This window comes from Lissotriton helveticus, chromosome 1_1 (genome assembly GCF_964261635.1).
Source record: "Lissotriton helveticus chromosome 1_1, aLisHel1.1, whole genome shotgun sequence".
In the NCBI taxonomy this organism is placed as follows: Eukaryota; Metazoa; Chordata; class Amphibia; order Caudata; family Salamandridae; genus Lissotriton; species Lissotriton helveticus.
Window position 1 is genome coordinate 1,038,256,598 of NC_136057.1, and position 22,940 is coordinate 1,038,279,537.

At 38.3% G+C, this 22,940-nt stretch overlaps 1 protein-coding gene across 2 annotated transcripts in view; it reads right to left on the reverse strand.

Moving 5' to 3' along the window:
• Nucleotides 1-22,940, reverse strand: part of DENND6B (DENN domain containing 6B) — a 269,667-nt gene that overhangs the window by 204,569 nt on the left and 42,158 nt on the right. For both annotated transcript variants that reach the window (XM_078677849.1, XM_078677845.1), the window contains exon 2: nt 3,335-3,373. In XM_078677849.1, coding sequence (XP_078533975.1) covers nt 3,335-3,373 — 39 coding nt within the window. The remainder of the gene's footprint in view (nt 1-3,334; nt 3,374-22,940) is intronic.

Sequence of the window (22,940 nt, forward strand, 5' to 3'; positions counted from 1 at the left end):
TCCAAACTGCTGTACAAGCGTTAGTCATCCCTCGAATAGACTACGGAATTGTGGCCCTCAGCGGACTCCCGCTATCCACAACAGCACCCCTAAGAGCCTCCCTGAACGCTGCCGCAAGACTCATTACTGGCTCAAGAAAACATTCGCATATATCCCCAGACTTAAAGTCCCTAAAATGGCTGCCTATTGAAGCCAGAATACAGCTAAAAATTGCAGTTATGACACACGCGGCGGTGCACCACAATGCACCCAACTACCTCGCTCAAAAGTTGTCTATATCAGGAGGTTCGAGATCCAATAGAAGCTCAAAAAATCTACTCCTGAAACCTCGTAGATTCCGGAAAGAGAAAACTTACAAGCGCTCCTTTTCAGGAATGGCACCCAGGATCTGGAATGCGCTCCCTCCTGAAACAAGGCGTATCTCCTCCACTGCACTCTTCAAGAAAGAGGTGAAAACCATCCTACTGGCCAAGATCTCCTGAACCTTATAGGTGCTGGATCAGAGACCCAGCATTGCACTGTTTCAATGCACACCTTGTCTTTTGGCAGTATACCTCTACTTGATGGGGCACTACTACGCTACCTTCATACTACCGACCAAGATATGATACACGTGGATCACTGATTCACCCTCCCGATGCCCCCACTCAGTGCTCCCTCTATACCAGAACATTGGTATAAACCGTCCACACACCCAAGGTGTACCTGAACACCTCTGTAGTGGGATCAATGACTTGTGCTGTCTTATATTACTGCTTTAACTGATTGTACATTGATATGTTCTAAGTATGTTATTACTATCCTATCATGTTAGTGACTACTACGTTGCTCCCATTACCGCTTTTCATTCCTACTGCCCCTACCCTGTCTCTGTGAAGCGCTCTGATATCTGTAAGGATCTTGTTCGCGCTATATAAAACTTTGAATAAATAAATAAATAAATAAATAAGCACTTTAGCACTGCTAATCAGTGCTGAAGTCCTAAGGCCAACACAAACAAATTCAGCAAAAAGATGGAGAGTAAAGGCAAAACAATCTTGGTAAGACCCTGTAGAAAGAGCCAGGTCCAGAAGTCAGACCCAAAACCCTAATTCCAGCCCACTCATTAAGATTGGCCCTGATGCACTCAAAACGAAAATGAGATTCTAAAGGACCCATATTATTTTACGCTGAGGCACGTAACCACTAGCTATATTAGCTATTACTCCTTTAATCCAGCCCTACATGGATAGTGGCCTGCCCAGTGTTACGCATCAGCTCTTGGAGGTTTGAAATGGCGATTTTCCAAATTAAAGTAGGACTTCTCAAAGTTATCCAAAAATATTTTATTTACACTGATCCCATTACTGGTAAATGCTTATTTTAATTTTGATCACTACTGTACAAATTACTCGACCTATAACTTAATAACGATATGTTTCGAATAGAAGTCATATTTAATTTAAATCTCTGGAGAATGCGTACCCTATAAAATGAAAGCAAAAAACTTAGGAGAAATGTGACATGCTGCCATCAGCCTGAACTTGCAAAGGAGCATGTGACAAATATTATTCCAAGAAAATCAAAGTCAAAGAAAAATGTTCCCGTTTCCTTCACCCTCCCGCAATATCACCCAACAGCAATTAGGATCTGGTCTCTTTAACACTGGACCATTATAAAGTCTTGTCCCATGTATTACAAGCTTACCAAATCAGCTGAGTTTAAAAACTACAAAACATAGCAGGGAAACGGATCTTTGGCTAATAAAAAACACAACTGCAGAAGCATACCACAACAGACTAAACTAGCTCTTGGTAAAAGACAGAATCACATTCAAGATTCTCTTCCTCAAGTACACAATCACTGAAAGAGTGGCCCAAATTACTGCAAAAAAAAAAAAAAACGTTTTGTGCAATACATCCAAATAGCCAACCTCTGGTCAAAAGACTGTTTTCTGGTGACACACAAAACTACAGGCAAATACAGGGGAGAACAAGGATTCAGTTTGCCAGGGCCCAATCACTGATCCAGTTCAGGTCACAACTTCAGATCCATATGTTCGGACCATGATGGAAGCATCCATCCACACCCCTCTAAGATGCATATTTACTAATGTGCTCTGCCTCTAATGTACATTACATTTGTCTGCCTCTACCAGTATTGTATTCATGTAATGCTTAACGACGGTCTTCAAGACAAATGAATGCAACCACGTATGTCCATCTATGGTACCACATGAACAGGGTACTTATCCTGTAACCTGGCCTAACTAATGTATGTTTTTTTACCGGTTGCTCCACTACAACCAGTAGTTGAAGTGCATTAAACACAAGTATGGGAACCGTGTTGCGGAGTGCCTAGAGGGCAGGTGGAGTAAGTGTGGGTCGGAGTCAACGGCGTGGCTAACAAAACAAAATGATTTGTAACTTTTTTCGGTCTTTCACCTTCAAGTAACTACATATAAAATAAGGCACAGATTAAATACAAAATAAAAAGAAATTAATTTAAACACTGTGAAATGCACTATCATACATTATGAAACCTCTGGTAGCGAATGCATTGAAGAGATCTGTGTCTGTAACCAGAGAGCCACAGAATCAAATCCCGGTTGATGCAGTGGAGAATAGGGACTTGCATAAGCTTAGTGCTACGAGGTCCCAGTCTGTGACAGAATGCACTGGAAACATGAGTCATTATTTTAATCCTGCATTACAAACAATATAAAGAGAGGCCGATACAAAATGTGTAAAAAAAGGTTTAAGAGAAAGTGCTTCTAAAAGAAATATTGATTGTGTAATACCCAGACTGTACATAGTGCAATTTTGTTTGTAACTGTCCATTAAAAACACACACTTCAAAGCTCAGCTGGTAACTCCCTTGCAATAAATCTGTCACTAGGAAGCTTCAAGTGATTACATCTATTCAAGCCAAAACAGGCTTCCAAGAACCCATTAGGTTTGCAGATTAACCAGTTGCGCACATTTACATTTCTATCAGGCAAGCAGGAACCCTGGCAAGAATGCTCGTTTAGCTGTCTGCCACTCCCTCAGTTTTAAGTCTTACACTTCTGCTGATGCATTTCAACTCTTGGAATTAACTGTCCTGGGATGATGCTCTTTTCTAAAAAAAGTAAGTGAACTGTTTTATATAAATTAGAAAAGTAGGGTCCTGTCGTGCCTGTCCGATCCCGCCCACTTCGTCCACTGACCAATCGAACTATAATCGATTGCACTGGATGTCAAAACAGCAAGCTATTCCATCTTAATACTTCTAAGTCTATATACAATTTAGTTCTACAGTGTGCACAATACAAGCAAATAAACATAAAACATTTTTGTTAGTACTATTTCACTACCTCTTTTTCCGAAAGCCGAAGGTCATGAGGATACACCAGCTGCAGAAAAGAGAAAGAAGCATTTGTGACAGAATGAAATCCATACTACTAGCACAGCTTCTTAAAGTTCTTTCACATTGTGTACGAAATGACTAAATGTTGGTCAATGTGGAAAGCAATGCCAATCAGACTTCTAACTAGTTCAACCCACTCCTTTTTGTGATGCCACTTTGACAATTCTACACAAAAACTAGAAATTTAAAAGAAAACTTCTAAAAAGGAGGACTTTGACAGAACATATCCAAAATAAATATTTTACTGAACTGTATTTACCTTCTTCAAATATTGATTGCACTATTGTTGATTCATATATTTTTAATCACGGGTCGAGTTCTTAATGTACCATGAAATTCTCTTATTTACAAGGGTGCAGCTGTCATCTCCCCTTTAAATAAAAATTCCTATAAATTCCCCTACAGAGTAATACAAAAATAAAGTAACAATAATACTGACAATATTATACATAAACTTAATGGAGCTATTGTTATTCTTTTATTTCTTTTACCCAGATCAGTTTTGAAGACCTCTCTCAATCTACCATTCCTACACAACCCAAAACGCCTCATCCCAACAAAAGTACCCTAAGGAAGCATCAGTCATACAGAAAAAAAAGAGTTTGGCCTCAAGTAGAGTGGCCCTACTAATGCTGGTTACTGTTCCCTTACATATCACCAAGGAAAGGTACTAGGGATTTATTTTTACTAAAGGCAGGGAGGGAAAACTCCTTTCTCCGTCTAGCCTTAAGACTTCTGCCAGTGTCTTAAGGTCAGTTATATAGAACCAGGACCACTGGAATTATGCGATTTTGAGGCCATGGTGTTTTACACATTGTTATGGTTTTGACCCATTTGTTCCGTGTTCCTAATGAAACATTAGTTACATCCCTGTAGGCACACTTAATCCCTCTTTATGAAATGAGGATTCCATACTCGTTCATGATAAGAGGTACTTCATTTAATGTTTTCACATACATTTCTTAGAATTTTTCTTTGTTTCAGTGTCTTAATGGTGTCACCTTATGACCTTAATGCCCGCATCGTGATCGAAAACGTCTAAAATAAAAAGCGCGTCTTAAACATGACTTACACCATTAAGACACTGATTTATTCGACACGTCATATCCTTTTTTTAGCGTGTATTGATCACCCATAGTACATTGGCCATGACAAACAACACTGGTATACATGATTTTTTTTGCTTAAATTTGTAGTATTGTTTCCTGATGAAGGGCCAAAAGAAGCCTAAAATGCATTGGAATTCGATTTTGCTTCAGTAATGCCGTTTTGAATCTGAATAAAACAAAGAACAATTCAAAGAAATTTATGTGAAAACATTAAATGAAGTACCTCTTATCATGAATGAGTATGGAATCCTCATTTCATAAAGAGGGACAAGTGCGCCTACAGGGATGTAACTAATGTTTCATTAGGAACACGGATCTTATGTAGATTTCAGACGTCCACAGACGAAGGACGCCACCTGCAGAGCACCTACAGAACTGTATGAACATTGTATATAAACAACAAGGCAAATCACGCTGTGCACCTGGTTCATTACTTTTGTTTTTTGACCCATTTGTCACAATCCATTGCCTGCTGCATAATGGGCTGATTTTAACAAAAAAATATTGTTTCTAGCTTAAACAGATGAAAAGTGCAACTGGTCGTGTTTCTGTTGCTTATTACTACATTTAGGTGTCTAATGAGGTAAAAACCTTTGTCCAGATAGTGTTAACCTGTGTAAATATGACAAAATAATTTAAGTAACACTACGATATGATGTCCCGCATTATGCCACAAGATTTTCCTTTTCTTGCTGCATCATTTAGTCAACTCTGCTGCATAATTTGGCCCTCTCCTGTCGACAAATTCCAGTGGCCCCGACTATAACAGACAGATGTTGACCTAGGAGGTGCAGGCTGCAATAGCTGGTCACTTGATGGTCCGACTGCTGCACTGAATGTGCACGCACCGTTCTGGATCTCAAACAACATCATACACCAAGAGTGTCCATCATTGGTTCAGATCTATTTAAGGATATTTCTGTAAGATATGTTATACAGTTCCTACAGATTTAGTAGGACTGTGTATTAGATCAACAAAACTTCATATTACAGCGACCGAGGGCCTCATTTATGAGGCCTCTTACGCCATCAGAGCGTCACTTTTTATTGACGTTTCATTGCGCAAAAGCCTGCGTGATATTTTTGATCAGGTAGCACGAAGCCACTTTTTTTGGCTTCATGCTGCCTGATAAATATCAGTACCTTTAACGCAGTGTTCTGCGTTAAAGGGGCGTGCAATGGGTGTTGCTGGGGGCGATCACAGCAACTTCCATGGCCTTTAGACACTGCCCTAGATTTACGAGAAATCGTAAATCTGAGGCAGTGCCAAAAACTTACGCCTCCCCAGGGGAGGAGTAAGGGAGGCGCAAAGGAGAGAAATATCTTTATTTCTCCTCATTTTTCCTTTTTCTATGTGTGCTGCATTCTGCTGCACACATAGAAAGAGGAAAAGCCTCTTGTGATTATTTTTGTACAGAGAGGTTTCCCTTCCTGTACAAAAATAATCATCCCCACACCATTTTTGAACAGTCCTTGAAGGGATTAGTTTAGGTATACACAGAGGGAGCGCTTCCAGATACAGCTAACGCGAATAAGAACCTAAAATGAACGACCGCAATGTGATTTCCTTATGTTTTGTTGTTGTTGTTGTTCAAAAACTGAAACCTAAAAACCTGTATTGATCAGCATACTATCGCGATTGATGTACCTTTTTAATTTATTTTATAAATTAATACTGAAAGAGAACGGTAATCGGTGTTATGCTATACCCTGCTGCACGAGAACTGCAGAAATGCGATTGTGGCCAGCCCTCGGGTTGTAGGCCAACAGCTGTGTTATTCTAAAAGGTACAATAAAGGTTTTTAATTAAAAAAAAAAATCATCCCCGCAACGCAGGCACCCTTGCACCATGGTGCAAAGGTGCCTGCGTAGGAGCAGGCAGCCCATCCCTGAAATCACGGTGGATCTCCTCTTGACCCTCTCCCCCCCAGAGTAATGAATACTCTGAGTACAGCTCTCTGCCCCGTAATTCAAAAGGTCTTAAACCTTTCTTACAAAGAAGGTAAACTCCCCCAGCAATGGAAAGAGGCAGTAGTGAATCCTATCCGGAAAAATTCTACCTATCCCTGGACAGAACTCTCCAATCTTCGCCCTATCTCTCTTCTGCCCCTCCTGAGTAAACTAGCCGAGAAACATGTTAACACCCACATGTCCAGTTTCATAGAGGCGACAGGAGGCCTGGACCACTCACAATCTGGGTTCAGGCCCAACTACAGCACCGAATCAGCACTCCTCTCCGTGACCGACAACATCAAGATGTCACAGGATAGAGGAGGCTCAATGATTTTGGTGCTGTTAGACCTGTCGGCCGCCTTTGATACTGTGTCTCATAAGATTCTCATGAGCCGTCTAAAGGGAGTGGGCATTGGAGGACAGGCCCTTTCTTGGTTGGAGAGTTTCTTGTCTGGGCGCTCACAATCCGTCAGCTTGGGACCCTATCGTTCCTCCTCTAGGGTGCTCACGAAGGGGGTGCCACAGGGCTCATGCCTAAGCCCCACATTGTTTAATGTGTATGTGGCCCCCCTTGCTGAGACTGTGAGGAAATATGGATTCACTCCGGTGTCTTACGCTGACGACACCCAACTCCTCTACCCTTTCCATTCTCTCAGCGCTAATGTCAGGGAAAATTTCGCCGAAGGAATGAGGGCTATCTCCAATTGGATGGCTTCCAACCGTCTCCAATGTAACGTTGGGAAGACGGAAGTAATGCTTTTTGGAAAAGCATCTATACTATGGTCCCCTGATTGGTGGCCCCTGGACCTAGGTCCTGTACCCTCCCCAAAATTGACAGTAAAGAATTTGGGGGTGAAGTTAGATCAAAATCTAACTTTAAAAGAACATGTGAACGCGATCGCTGGGGCATGTTTTCACACCATTGGACTACTGAGACGAGTCTTCCCCTATCTCCCAGACAACTACAGAAAGACCCTTGTTCAGACCATGGTAATAAGTCGCCTTGACTACTGTAACGGGCTCCTGATACAAGCTAATGAGGATGCCATAAATCGTTTACAGGTGGTACAGAATACGGCGGCAAGATTGATTTTGAATGCCCCTCCAAGAACCCCCTCCAAGCCTTTACTAAGAGAACTTCACTGGCTCCCAATACGGCAGCGTGTCAAATTTAAAATCTGCTGCATCGTCCACAAGTGCCTGTTTGAGAACGGCCCCAAATATCTGAGTCAAAAACTATACCCTTACAAACCAGATAGATCCCTACGTTCAAGTAACCAACTGCTGATAAAAACCCCTCTTGTAAAAAAGACCAGACAGGGTGGCCGTGCCTTTTCTTTGGTAGGGCCTACCCTCTGGAATAACCTGCCCTTCAGCATAAGGCAAATCTCTAACCATCTCGCCTTCAGGAAAAAGTTAAAAACTATACTGTTCCTAGAAGAATAATTGGATCGTTCTGCTTACCAGATCACAGCTCATCTGTTACAACCTCTCCAAGTCTACATCTAACGAGCAAAGCGCGGAGATACCCCGTAAGGGGTCTATTCTTGCGCTATACAAAAAATTAAATAAATAAATAAATAAATTGTGCGCCGGCGCAGGGGAAAAGGACAGGAATGCGTTGTATCTTATAAATAATGCGCATTCCTGCCCTTTTCTCTTGCAGTAGGGAAGTGCAGCAGGGAGGCCTGCTGCGCTTCCCTACGGCAAAACCTCAGAAATGAGGCCCTGAGTCTTTTTATATCATCAGTAAATGTTGGTTTGGCTAGCTCACAGTACTGCATCCAAACTCCTAAGCCTCCAAAGTTATAGATACTTGCAGCAACCTTGAACATGATCACTCGGATGTATGACGTTACAACGCATACTTTTACAACGCCTACCATTACAACGCAGTTTTTACAACGCAGGATCCATTACAACGAAGTACCATTACAACGCATGTATTTACAACGAAAATACCTTTACAACGCATACCATTACAACGTAAATATTGGTAATTTTATAATATTTTTTTAATGTAAATTAATTAAAATGAATATAATTTAATTAATTTTATTTAATTTAATTAATTTAATTTAATCAATTTTAATTAAATGTAATTTAAATTTAATTGTATTTAATTTTTACCCTGTATATAAATAATATATTATATTTAATAAATAATATAATAATTAAAAAAAATACCCCTTTACCCAAAAACCCAAAACTGACCCTGAACCCTAAAAATACCCCCGTATTATATAAATAATATATTATATTTAATAAATAATATAATAATTAAAAAACAATACCCCTTTACCCAAAAACCCAAAACTGACCCTGAACCCTAAAAATACCCCTTTACCCAAAAACCCCAAACTGACCCTGAACCCTAAAAATACCCCTTTACCCAAAAACCCAAAACTGACCCTGAACCCTAAAAATACCCCTTCACCCAAAAACCCAAAACTGACACTGAACCCTAAAAATACCCCTTTACCCAAAACCCCAAAACTCACCCTGAACCCTAAAAATACCCCTTTACCCAAAAACTAAAAACTGACCCTGAACCCTAAAAATACCCCTTTACCCAAAAACTGAAAACTGACCCTGAACCCTAAAAATACCCCTTTACCCAAAAACTGAAAACTGACCCTGAACCCTAAAAATACCCCTTTACCCAAAAACTAAAAACTGACCCTGAACCCTAAAAATACCCCTTTACCCAAAAACTGAAAACTGACCCTGAACCCTAAAAATACCCCTTTACCCAAAAACCCCAAACTGACCCTGAACCCTAAAAATACCCCTTTACCCAAAAACCCAAAACTGACCCTGAACCCTAAAAATACCCCTTCACCCAAAAACCCAAAACTGACACTGAACCCTAAAAATACCCCTTTACCCAAAACCCCAAAACTCACCCTGAACCCTAAAAATACCCCTTTACCCAAAAACCCAAAACTGACCCTGAACCCTAAAAATACCCCTTTACCCAAAAACTGAAAACTGACCCTGAACCCTAAAAATACCCCTTTACCCAAAAACTGAAAACTGACCCTGAACCCTAAAAATACCCCTTTACCCAAAAACTAAAAACTGACCCTGAACCCTAAAAATACCCCTTTACCCAAAAACTGAAAACTGACCCTGAACCCTAAAAATACCCCTTCACCCAAAAACTAAAAACTGACCCTGAACCCTAAAAATACCCCTTTACCCAAAAACTGAAAACTGACACTGAACCCTAAAAATACCCCTTTACCCAAAAACTGAAAACTGACCCTGAACCCTAAAAATACCCTTTTACCCAAAAACTGAAAACTGACCCTGAACCCTAAAAATACCCTTTTACCCAAAAACTGAAAACTGACCCTGAACCCTAAAAATACCCCTTTACCCAAAAACTGAAAACTGACCCTGAACCCTAAAAATACCCCTTAAAAAAACTCAAACATATAATATTTAAAATATAATTATATACTTACCAATACTTACGTTGTAATGGTATGCGTTGTAAAGGTACCTGCGTTGTAAAAAAATGCGTTGTAAATACATGCGTTGTAATGGTTTTTGCGTTGTAAAAATTTCGTTGTAATGGTAGTTCGTTGTAAAAGTTGCGTTGTAAAGGTTGTTCCCCGATCACTCTTATTCCCAAGGAATTTGTGGAAACAGATCTCACTGTTTCGTTTGTCACTTTTTCATGCCCAAGGTTTCACAAAGAGAAGAGACAAATACACAGTTTCAAATATTTATTGAAAATTTCTAATCCTTGTAAGTAAAACATGAACTGCAATTATTAGACAGAGGAGATATCATTGTTATAAGTATTATTAACATAATGAAAAACACAATTCAAGCATGTTGATTGTTCTTAATGTTACTCCTATCTATCACTAATACCCCATCTCTAGCCACAACATAAGGGAGTACCCTTCTGCCAGACTCAGTTGGAATGATCCAACCCCATAGCTTGGTGTAATGTTTTATTTATGTTCTGGTTTTTAAACATAAATAAAATGCTTTGTCATTTATAATGCCAATAGTTTAAACTTGTGTAAATGCGAGACCTATTGCATTGCAAATGCTTGTATCATTAGTTTTCTGTATCACTCTTTTTCTGTTTATAGCATATGCTTACAATTATATTATATATATATATATATATATATATATATATATACACACACACATATATATATATATATATATATATATATATATATATATGTGTGTGTGTATATATATATATATATATATATATATATATATATATATATATATATTCACTGAAAAAACCATAGGTTATAGACCATTTATAGTTAGGAATTAGCATTTACAAAACCTTGAAAATTCACTGAAAAAACCATAGGTTATAGACCATATATAGTTAGGAATTAGCATTTTTAAAACCTTATTTTACTCACATAAAACCATTGAAATTCGCATATATAGTTAGTTGCACTAACTATATATTTCGCGCACCCGCAATCCACTGCTGATGATGTCACATATTACATCATTCATGACATGGTCAGTGACATCACTGATGACATCACTGATGACATCTCAAATGACATCACTGATGACATCACTGATGACATCTCAAATAACAACATCCAGTGTCTGTATGTTTCTGTAAACTTTAAATATGTCTTACATATTGAAGAATGAGTGGATGTATAAGTGTCTGGATGAAGGATTTAGTAGGTGCATGACTGACTGTATGAGTGAGTGATTAAATGTGTCTCACTGAGTGCATGGGTTAGTGACTAAACTGTCTTAATTTGTGCATCATTATGTCTGTTGTTCTGTAAACTGCTGCATGTATTGATCAGTAGCTATATGAGTAACTATATGGGTTATTGATTGGTTGCCCAAGTATTTGTATGGGAGACTGAGTGTGTGTGTGGGTGGTTGGGAGGTGTATGACTGTGCATAGATGTGTGAGCAGTTGATTCACTAGATGTATGGGTTCAAAAGTGCATGTGGGAACAGCTGTATGGGCGGTTGACTGTGTGCATGAGTGTATTGGTGAGTGAATGGATATCTCAGTGCTACATGTCAAAGTAAAAACATATGTAAAACACAGTATATGTGAGAGTTGACATATATAAATAACTGTGCATAAGAGCCAGTGAATGTGTGAGTGGCTGTATGGATCATTCTGAAATTGTATCAGGGATTGTATAAGAGAGTAAATATGTGTTAGTATCTGTTTGAATAAGTAAGGTGTGTATAACTGTATAGTTGAGGAAATGGAGGTGTGATTGATTCATTGCATGACTGACTAGGTGTGTGAGAAACTCCATGGATGAGTGACACTCTGGGAGTGTCTTTTTACACTGACTGTATATAAGGTTATATTAGAGTCTGAAGAAGTTCATCGTATTATCACATGAATGTCATCAGTGATGTGATCAGTCACATCAAATGAGATGTCATCAGTGATGTCATCAGTGATGTCATTTGAGATGTCATCAGTGATGTCACTGACCATGTCATGAATGATGTAATATGTGACATCATCAGCAGTGGATTGCGGGTGCGCGAAATATATAGCTAGTGCAACTAACTATATATGCGAATTTCAATGGTTTTATGTGAGTAAAATAAGGTTTTAAAAATGCTAATTCCTAACTATATATGGTCTATAACCTATGGTTTTGTCAGTGAATTTTCAAGGTTTTGTAAATGCTAATTCCTAACTATATATGGTCTATAACCTATGGTTTTTTCAGTGAATTTCAATGGTTTTTTAATAGCAAATATTAAAATCTGTTAAATGTATTCTTTTTTTAAAGGAAAAATATATTTTATATGTATTTAATATAATTTTTTTATGTATATATATATATATATTTTTTATTTTTTTTTAGTTTCGCTACCGGTTCGCGCACCGGGTAGCTTCCTGTTAGCTCAATTTTATGCCACGACCCGGTCCGCGCACCGGGAAACGTCCCGTTAGCACAACTGCCGCGTTCTAGAATACCATCGCGACGCGTCGCGTAAGCGCGACGTATCGGGTTGCTGCGTAATGCGTCATATGACGCGCCGCATTCGCGCACTCGGAAGTGCTCTGGAGCGCGAACTAGGCGCGAAGCGCAGCACCCCGGAAGCGCTCCTGGCGCGGAGCGGGACGCGTAACGTAAGCGTGATAGGTCATGTGACCTGTAAATAACACTTTTCATTGGTTTAGAACTATTTTTTTTCCCAAATGATGAAAACCCCTCCTTTTTTCCTCACTCTGACTTTCATCTTTGTGAGAGGAAGACCTGTTTCTCCTTGTTGAAATAATGGCATCTGTAGTAGCTGCAGCTGGTGGACCCCCACCCCCACCACAACCAGCTAGGAAGGAAGGACCACCTGCGCAGTTCCTTCCAAACCCAGAGGAAGAGGAAGAAGAAGAGGAAGAGGACGTACAGCCGAGGCAGTTCTTGCCTGAACAGCCCCGCAAATCACACCACAAAGACCATTTTATATGGCAATTTTATTCTTTTCCTCAAGACCAAAAAAAGGTCAATGCCCGATATGTGACATGCCTCATTTGTAAAGATGTTTTGTCTAGAGGTACAAACAAAAAGTATAGTTTTGGTAACTATACTATGCACCGCCACATGCAGAGGTGGCATCCAAACAATTACAGCGCTGCTGAGATGCGTCACCTCCAAGATAACCTACCAACTCCTGTGGCCAGTACATCGTCACAGGTAACTCTATCGGGACCAGAGGCGAGGGAGACGGTCCCAAACATTCAACAGAATTTTGTGCACATGAAACTAGTGTGCATCTATTGTGGAGAACTACTTTCATATGGGAATATGAGTATCATTTTACTTAATAGAGCATTTGAAAACCACAAGTGCTCAAATCGCCCCAAGAAGTAAAATTTTTTTTGTTGCTCCTGTTGAGCCCTTTCTAATGCCTGTTTTTCGTTGTTCCCCCCCCAAAAAACAAAAAAAAACATAAAATTGTTCAAAAAATACAAAAAAATTAAAAAATGTTCAGAAAAATAAAAAAAATATAAAACAACAAAAACATTTTTAAAAAAAGTTCTTTTCAGAACTACCTCCCATTTCTAAAAAATTACTAACATTTTTTAGCACTCTTGACTTCATTTTTCTCATAGGTGCGCTTCCCGGTGCGCGCACCGGAGAGCGCCCCGTTAGCGCAATAAAAAAAAATAAAAAAAACAAGAGAAGGAGAGCATAAGAGAAAGAGAAAGAGAGAGTAATGTTAAGAGACAGACAGCAAGAGAGAGCAACACAGAGGTACTGTATAATACATAGTAAAACAGTGTAAAAGATATAAGAAAGTGTAAAAGATATAAGAAAGTGTAAGAGAGAAAATGAAAAAAATATAAGGCTGTGAAACAAAGAAAGAGAGAAGAATAATACTAAAGCAGAGGCACATGAAGAATGTGAGTGGCTGTAAAGAGTAAAAGGAAAGTGAAAAAATGATGTACAAATAAAAGGTAATAACGGAACCAGATTTAAATAACACTGGTGAGGGAGAGAGAGAAAAAAAGTAGTGTCCATAACTAAAGAGGGATGAAATAAGATGGATAAAATCGACTAAAGTGAAAACATGTGGATTGACAGAGAGAAAAAACTGAAAGAAGAAAAGAAGAAGTAACAGAAAGGGAATAATTGATGCAGCAAAGAAATGTAAATAACGTAGTGTGCTTGAACTTCAGGGAGAAAGCATAATGAACAAGTAGTGAATGAGTGAAGAGACAGAGACAATTAGAGTAAGAGAGACGGACTGAGTGAACAGGAGTGAGGAACTGTGAGAACAGAGGGACTGAGAAAAGAAGTGGAAGGAGTGCAGTAAGTAAATCACCCACACAACACAACAGCTACCCTACCTCAAAGCACTCTAAAATATTATTTTACTGTTTCTCTTGGTTTTCTTCCCCTTGTTACGCTCCCCGGTGCGCTACCCATAGTATAAGTAAAGAGGGGTGAAAGAGGGAGAAATATTGAATTAGGATAACACATGGTGAGTGACATAGAGAGTGGACATAGAGAGTAAAGGAAACAGCACCTGAATGGGCTTGAGTAAAACAGCAAAAAAAGTTAAGTAATGCAATGTGTGTGACTTACAGGGAGTCAGTGGGTGTAGGTAGGAGTTTGGGTGTGTAAGGTGTGTCTGTGGGTGTGGTTGTGTGGACTGTTTTGGTGTGGGTAGAGATGAGGGTGTGTGAAATATGTGTGAGAAGTGTATGAGTGTGGGGTGTATATGTGTTCGATGTATGTGTGTGTATGGAATGTGTGTGTGTTTTTGAAGAGTGTGTGTGTGGGAGGTTTTTTGTGTGTATGAGGTGTGTGTGTGGTGTGTGTGTGGGTGTATGTTACAGGTGTGTGCATGTGTTGGGAGGGGGATGAGCTATATGTGTAGGAGTAAGGTAAATAATTAAGAAAAAGAGAATGAGTGAAGAAGCAAAGGAAGGGAACAGAGGGTAAGTGAAGTAAAGAATAGGGATCAAAAGAAGTTGAATATGAGAGGGTAAATAGGGAAAGGGGAGTAAACATGGAGAATAAGAATAAGTGAAAGAAGCAGAGTAAAAACACAGGAGTGAGGTAGATTGAGAAAATGTTAGTGACCTTAAAGCAAAGGGTGATAACAAACTACATTTTATTAGTCATACTTACCATTTAATAAATGTAACTTTATTTTTTTTTACTACAGTTGGTATCTGTGAAAGAGAGAAGAAAAAATAAGTTATAATTAGTAAAATATGTATTTTAAATTAAAAGATACAAATGAAGAGCTAAAAACATCATAACACTATTTATAAATAAAGTGAGAGTGAAGAACACAGAAAGGGAAATAAACTAAGGGAGAAGGACAAAAAGAGGGAAAAAGAAATAGAAGGAGAGCAAATTACAAAGAGTAAGGCATATAGATTCACTAAGAAAAAGAGAGAGAAGTACAGAGAAATGAATTGAAGGTAAGAAAGATACTAAAACAATATGAGTTAGCAAAACAAAATCAGGAAACAGAAGTAAGTAAAAAGATAATGACTGAGACAGAAAACAGTCTAATTAAGGATGCATTTAGAAGAATGAGGAATAGAAGATAACAGAGTAGGAGAAGAACAGTCATACAGTAAAAGGATGAAGGGAGACAGAATAATATACAACAATTGAAGGAAATGGACTGAGGAAGTTATAACGTAGACACACTATGAGAAAAACTGAGTGAGGTGGAGTACAATGAGTGAGAAAAGAAAAAAAGTAAGTCTGCAAAAAAAAGGAAAGAGAGGAGAAGACGACTAAAACAGTGGTACTGAGAGAAAATAATTTGGTGATGAAAGTAAAGAGAAGGACATTGAAAGAAAGGAAATGATGGATAGTAATGGAACTAGAGCAAAAGAAATGGGATGAAGAACGATGAGAGAGGAGCAGTGAAGTTGTTGTAAAAGAAGTGATAGAAGGTAGAAAAACACAAGTGAAAATAACACAAGTAGAGTGAGGCACTGAGGACATAGAAGTAGTGAACGAAAAACAGAGAGAAGAGGTCAAAAGTAAAGAGCAAACACAGATAAGCTAAGGAGAGTGGGTAATTTATAGTGATAGAGTGCAATAATACTGCTGAGTGAGTAAACAGGAATTACTAAAAGAGCAAAGGAGGAAAATACGGAAAAGAGAAGAAAAGCAGAAAGACTGAAAGCTGAAAAGTTATGCAAGGGAGAGACGGGATACACATAGTTGAAATGAAAATGAGGGGTTGTCAAAGAAGTGGAGTAAGGGAACGGGGGTTACAGAGAGTGAGAGAAAGACATTATAAGTGAGTAAAAAGAGCTGAAAGAAGATGAAAAAAGGAAAGTAAGTGTCAGAGAATGGGAATACAATTTAATTTACACAATCTAAAGTATAGAATAACTTCTACAACATGTTACATAGTTTATTTTTGCTGTTCTCAGAATATATTGAATTTCACTTAAAGTAGTGAGTTCAAATTACTCATCATATGACAGCGGGGAAAAAAACACAATCTAAAAGATTGTGTTTTAAAAAAACCCTTACATACTGACAAATGACAAATGTACGCTAATCTTTGATTGACTTACTTTTCCTTGAGGCCAAATAGTATATCATGGAGGTCCTTTTCTCGTTGCATAGTATTTTGCTGTTCACTTAGAAATCCATTTCATCGACTTTCTACAAGAAAAGCTCCAAGAACATCTGAAATATTTTCAAAATTTTAATATACTCCTTTTTTTCAGTCATGACTCTTTACTCATTCTTGCACCTTTCCATTTGGCCAAATAGTGTCAGATGTATGAGTATATATGAGTACTCCTCCCGTCTTCATAGGCCAATTACCTTTACCTAAATTTTGGCTGTAAAAACACAAGATATGAATTTATAAAGCCAAAAGGCAAACGTTGTTTGAAAGTCAAATGATGGTCGTTACATTGGGTCCAACCTTTAGAAGTTTTTAAATAGCATGTGTAATGCCCTGATGTTGTAGAAGGACCATCATGAAAAATAATAGCTACAGTTGCAAAGGTTCTTCCTGATATCGATAACTGAGAAGCCACAAAATTTTTAATAGAAGTTGTCAATTTAGTTCCATCAGGTCTACATCGTTGGAACATTAAAATAACATAGTGACCATAATTTTGTAGAAATAATGTGGACAGTATTGCAGACTTACATTGGGTACACACCATATTGTGATCCGCTGCTTTAACTAGATTATTGAAAGACACTGATTTGCAGTCTGGTAAAGTTAAATATATAAATCTTTCAGAGTCTATTCTAGTAGTACTTGATGAAGCACAGTTATCACAGTCATGTTGCCATTGATAAGAAAGGCCAAATAGATTTTTTATATCTACTCCTTCATCTTGTAATACATCAAACATATATATTAAAAATTCCTGACAATCCTGCTGAATATTCTGTGAAAATTGATTTTGACCTGAACATATATCTAGAAGATTTCTAATTTCTGAAACACTTTCTATTTTTGCTCTATCACTACTACATTTGTCTAACACAGAATTCAATAAACAGCACAATGTTTGTTCCCGATTTTCAACACTCCGTCTTTGTAAATTTTGAAGAAAAAAAACAACATTAACTACTACATTAGCATAGCAGTTGACACCAGAACTGCTTTCAAACTGAAATCCAACAACATCTTCAACAGAATCCTTTTTGTTTCTCTTTACAATTACACTTTTATCTACTTTATGCCTTTTTGCCGATACCTCACTGCAATTACTCTCATTTCTTCTTTTTCGGCCTACCACACGTTTTTCAATCAGAGGATATTGAGGCAAATGTGGAGCATACTCTCTTCTTAACCTATTGTATTCTTTTACACAATCTAAATCTGCACAAATCTTTGTTATATCACACTCAATCAAGTACAATCCTGATAAAGTTCTGACTCGTGATAATGCCACATATGCCATACCCTCTTTAAACACAGAACTTCCAATGTTCACCAAAGCGCTATCTACACTTAAACCTTGAGACTTATGAATTGTCACCGCATATGCCAAACAAATAGGAAACTGTTTTCGGCGAACATATAAGTCTTTCACGAGCAAAAATCTAGCTGAACAACGACAAATTTGTTCTATTTCATCAATGTCATCAAATTTAATTTTTAAAATTTCAATTCCATCTCTATTTATGTAATTCACAAAACCAACAACATAACCCATTGCTCCATTTACTAGACCTCTTTCAACATTTAAATTCCTTCTTAAAATGACACGACAATTCAAACACACATTCAGGGTCTTTTCAAAACCAGCAGTTTTAGAATAGTCTTCTCTAATGAATCCAATTTTGATTTCAAATTTTCAGACAAAATAATTGTTGCTCCCATATGCTCTATTTTATCAATAGCTTCCAGTTTCACTATCTCTTCATTTTCTAACTGTAACATTTTGTTGTTGAACATGGAACATTCTTTCAGAGTTGGCAAAAAACATATGCCAGATTTCTTCTGGTTAATTTTCTTAAATATGTTCTCTGGAAGAATGTTTTCATTTGGGTACAAATTTGAAATTAATCGTGCATGTAAAGCTTCTTTCCCTTGCTGACTTACTTTTCCAATCCTTACATCTTGTAGAATATTTTTATAATCTTCATTATTTGCCTGCCGCATATTTTGAAGCAGTTCTGCATATTTAAAGTTTAACCATATATTAACGTTTCCAATGCTCCCTAAGCACTTCCTGGTATCTTCATGTGTGAGCATTTTGAACACAGGTTGTCCTTTCACTGGAGTCAACTGCAGAAGATCTCCAAAAACAATAATATGTTTTCCACCAAATAAGACATCATAGTCTGTTCTAAGAATTTCTTGCATTCTCAAATGCACAAAAGCAAGCATGATATTTGACACCATGCTTACTTCATCAATGATAAGAAGTTTCATTTTCTTCAGGACTCTCGAAACTTCGGAACACGCATCTCCTGATAGCTTGTGATACTCCAATTTGTTATCATGCTCCACTGGCAGCATCAGTAAACGATGTAAAGTAATCCCTTTAATGTTATGTGCTGCCAGCCCAGTTGGAGCAGTAACAACACAAGACAGCGGTGATTCAGTCCTTTTCTGCAGATAAGTTGCAATGGCTTTAATCCGAAAACTTTTTCCAGTTCCCGCTTCTCCACTCACGTACAGTTGGACAGGCTTAAATGATGTACATGAGCACTCTTTTTTTCTCATGACTGAATCCATGTTCAATCTGTTCTGTGACTTCGTCATATATCTGTTTCTGCTCAAGGTTTAGTTGTTTCACCAAATCTTCTAAGTTAACTTCATCATCTTGAGCTTGTTCCATAGCTCTTTCCACCTCATCCATGGCAGTAGCAGCTTCATTTTGGATAATTGGTCCTCCTAGTGGATCCTGACTCAATGAAGCAGAACTCTGACTGCCTTGAGAACTGTCTCTCGCAATCTCTGCAGCAATTGTGGCTTCTTGCTCTATTTCTTCATTCAACATTTGCAGATAATTTGGAAAAACAGGACATTCTATGGTATCCTTCGTTGCATTAAAGGAGTCTTCATAACAGAGAAAATCTCCAAGAAGTTCCTCTTCTTCACGCCATGGTTTAAACAGTTGCAAAAGAGCCAAATAATAAAATTCTCTTTTATCTGGATTATCACAACTCAATTTGCGATGATTAATCAAATGACCTTTTTTGTGTTTCACTAGACATCCTTCACATCCAATGACTCAATATATTCCATTATTGATATCTTCTCTGATGTTCCTCTTATAAATATATCTCTGCAGAACTTCATAGAGACAAGCGTTCTCAAGGTGATGACTTCTATTTGGATAGTATGTATCCAACATGTTTTTCTTCAAAATATCTGTACTTTCTGGTTCTTTCTCCGCCAAACACTCTATCTCTTGTACAGATTTCAAAACTCGATTTCGTGTTGCAGCAAGACCTAGACTCACCCATGGTTCTAGATTTGGCATAGAGACTTGCTGACGACAATCGATCAGAACATTCATACGCTCCAATTTCTCGATGCGACAACATCTTCAGACTGTAACTGTATAATTTCTTGCTTAGACTCTTTTCATGTGAAATGTCCTCCCACATTTCCTTTAGATCTGTCTTTTCTTTTTTTGTGATGTAAGACATCACATATCGAGCCACAGCAATAGAGTTGTCAGCAACGAATTGAATATCCATATTAGCATTCCACATGGACAAAATCACTGGGTTGTAGTCGTTGATGTACTTGGACTCTTCGTCTCTTTTTAAATTGTATGTATTTTTGGGTGATTTCCTCGTCACAGTATGTCGCAGAGAAGACATCAAATTATTTACTCTTCCTTTAGAAATCACTGGTCGTGGAAAGCTGAAACGACATTTTGTGTAGAACTTGTCCTTGTTTCTGAATTTTTGACGACAGTACTTTCCACAACGATGGGATTGAAAGCGTAAAACTTGTTGCCTTAAACTGTTTTCTTCCGTAGTTTTCGGAACAGCACATGTTGAATACTCTTCAATGAAACTCATCACTGTCTCATCCGAATCTGTTCCAAATTTGGGTGCATCTTTAATCCATAACAACATATGTATGCGAGGAGCACCTCTCGCTTGATACTCCTTTCTACAAAAGAAATCCAAAACCTCTCCAAGGGGAGGATTTTTTTGTTGGTAATAAAAGACATCATAGCTTCAGATCTATGATTAAAATATCTGCATACATTCACTGGATCCAAAGAACACAGTTCTCCAGGTGTTTTGAATTCTATATTTTGTATATTAGCATTGGCCTCTCGTAGAAATTGAAGTAAGTCCTCCCATGCATACTCGGCACAGCTAAGAGCGAGGAACCATGTAGGAGTTCCTAAGTTTCTTAGCATACATTTCAATTCCCCATGGCGACGGTACCAATACTCATTTGTACCACGCTGACATGCCATGAGATTGATTAGATGAGATTCTAAAATATTATCTTGCAGATTCACTTTCTCCATAAAGTCCCTCGCCGAAACATTTTGTAGATGTGCTCCACTTTTCAGAATATGGTTTACTGCATAAGAAAGCCCAGACAAGTCACTTTCATACAGTAGATGAAACAAATAGGGAATGCATTGACGAAACCTTGCATCTTCAGCATATAATCTTACAGTTCGATATTCAGATGCAGGAATTTGAAGTGGTCGATCGTCATATCGTCCACCTCGACCTGTTGGAAATAGCTGTGGAAAACAACGAGCTTCCAAACTTTCTTCCCATACACTAATGGGACTTCCTTTTGCTGTTTTCATTTGAAACAATTCAATTGCATTCCCCATTACTTCTTTGGAATGCAAAGGATGAACAGTATAATGTTCATATATTTCTTCACTTCTAGACGCATCAACTTTTTCAATTTGGCCGCCTGAACAATCACTGTCTTCATCTGTAGCTGTTTCCTCTGCTGCAACACATACATCTTTGTAGTACTCATTGTTTTTGACTAAATACACTAAATCTTGCCAGATTGTTTTACTCTTTGTTGGAACCCCATTAACTAGAATAACTAAAGGTTCCTCTTCTACTTTTTCTACACCAATTGTATCAATATTTTTTTTCAAATCTAGGGGCAAATAAACAACTCTTCCCTTTAATCCTCTTTGCAAATCTGTAGGAGGCAATTTCCCTATCTTAGGCTCCATGCGAACAATTGCCTGAAAAGGATGGACACATTGAATCAAAATAGACTCATATGTATTTAGATCCATCAATTCACGGGGAATGTCTATCAACTCCAGATTATTATGAACAGCTCTAGCAGGCATTCGGTTTTGATTTAATTTGTAATAACAATATTTACAAATACGCTGATCAGAACTCAAATCAAAAGAATTCTCCACCCACAAATAAGTTGCTAAATCTTTCCACTCATAATTATCCATCTTTTCACTTTTTGCATATAAATCAACTAACCTAGTCTGAATCTTATAATGAGTCCGTCGACAACACACACGTAAAATTCGGCCTTTCACTTGATTTAACCTTAAACCTGGTAATTTCCTTCTCAAACTTTTCTGTATTTAAAATCTGTACATTGTCTTCCACATTACCTTGAATTGCTGTCTCAATTTCTACACTGTCCTCTTGCTCACGAAAATAACAAATCTCAATTTCTTCACATCTAATTCTGTTCCATGCAAAAGAGCACTGTTTAATTGTTTAAGCTTAAGTGCTGGACGTTTTGCATAATACAACATTCTCACTAATTTCCTCATTTTGGTATGATGCACTGCTAACATCCTAAAATGCTGAAAAACACTCTGACAGACTTTTCTAGAAAGATAAGCCAGTGAATGGCCTTGCAAACCTGTGATTCCTCTCACTCTGCAAGGATCCAAGTCTTGCAACAACTTCACTTTCTGCTTTATACTTTTTTTACTATATATATATATATATATATATATATATATATATATATATATAAAAAGTGGAGAGGCGTGGCTCAGTGGTTAGAGGCGGCAGACCCGGAAGCTGAGATCGACCGTGGACCAGGGTTCGATTCCCCGCCCCGGCGGGTCTCGGGCTCAAAATTCCACGGACTCGACAATTCTCGCTCAACTCACGGGGTCACACTCTGCGACTCTGGGCAATAGCTTGCTTAATCTCCACTACGGCCCCTGTCGGCGGGATGCCTGGCTTTCACCTTGGGGATTTGAGGGCGAAGAATCTTAAACAACAAGGGAAACAATCCACAGTAATAGAAACCTCTGAGTCAGAAGCAACCAGCGCAGAACACTCAGAAGAGGAGAACTTGACGGACACACGACCATAAGAGAAGGCAAGATGTCAGCCTTCTTTTCACAAGGAGTTCGACCTCATCGCCAGAATTAGTTGAGGGATGGAAAGAAGCGTCCCCCGGAGAGACAACAAACCACAAACAGAGGCGCATCACGCGGAGAGGAGGGAGGAAACACAGAAAACACGACCCGACAGTTGAGGAATCGGCCACCCAGGACCAAGAAGAAGTGACAGAGAACTTAAATATCAT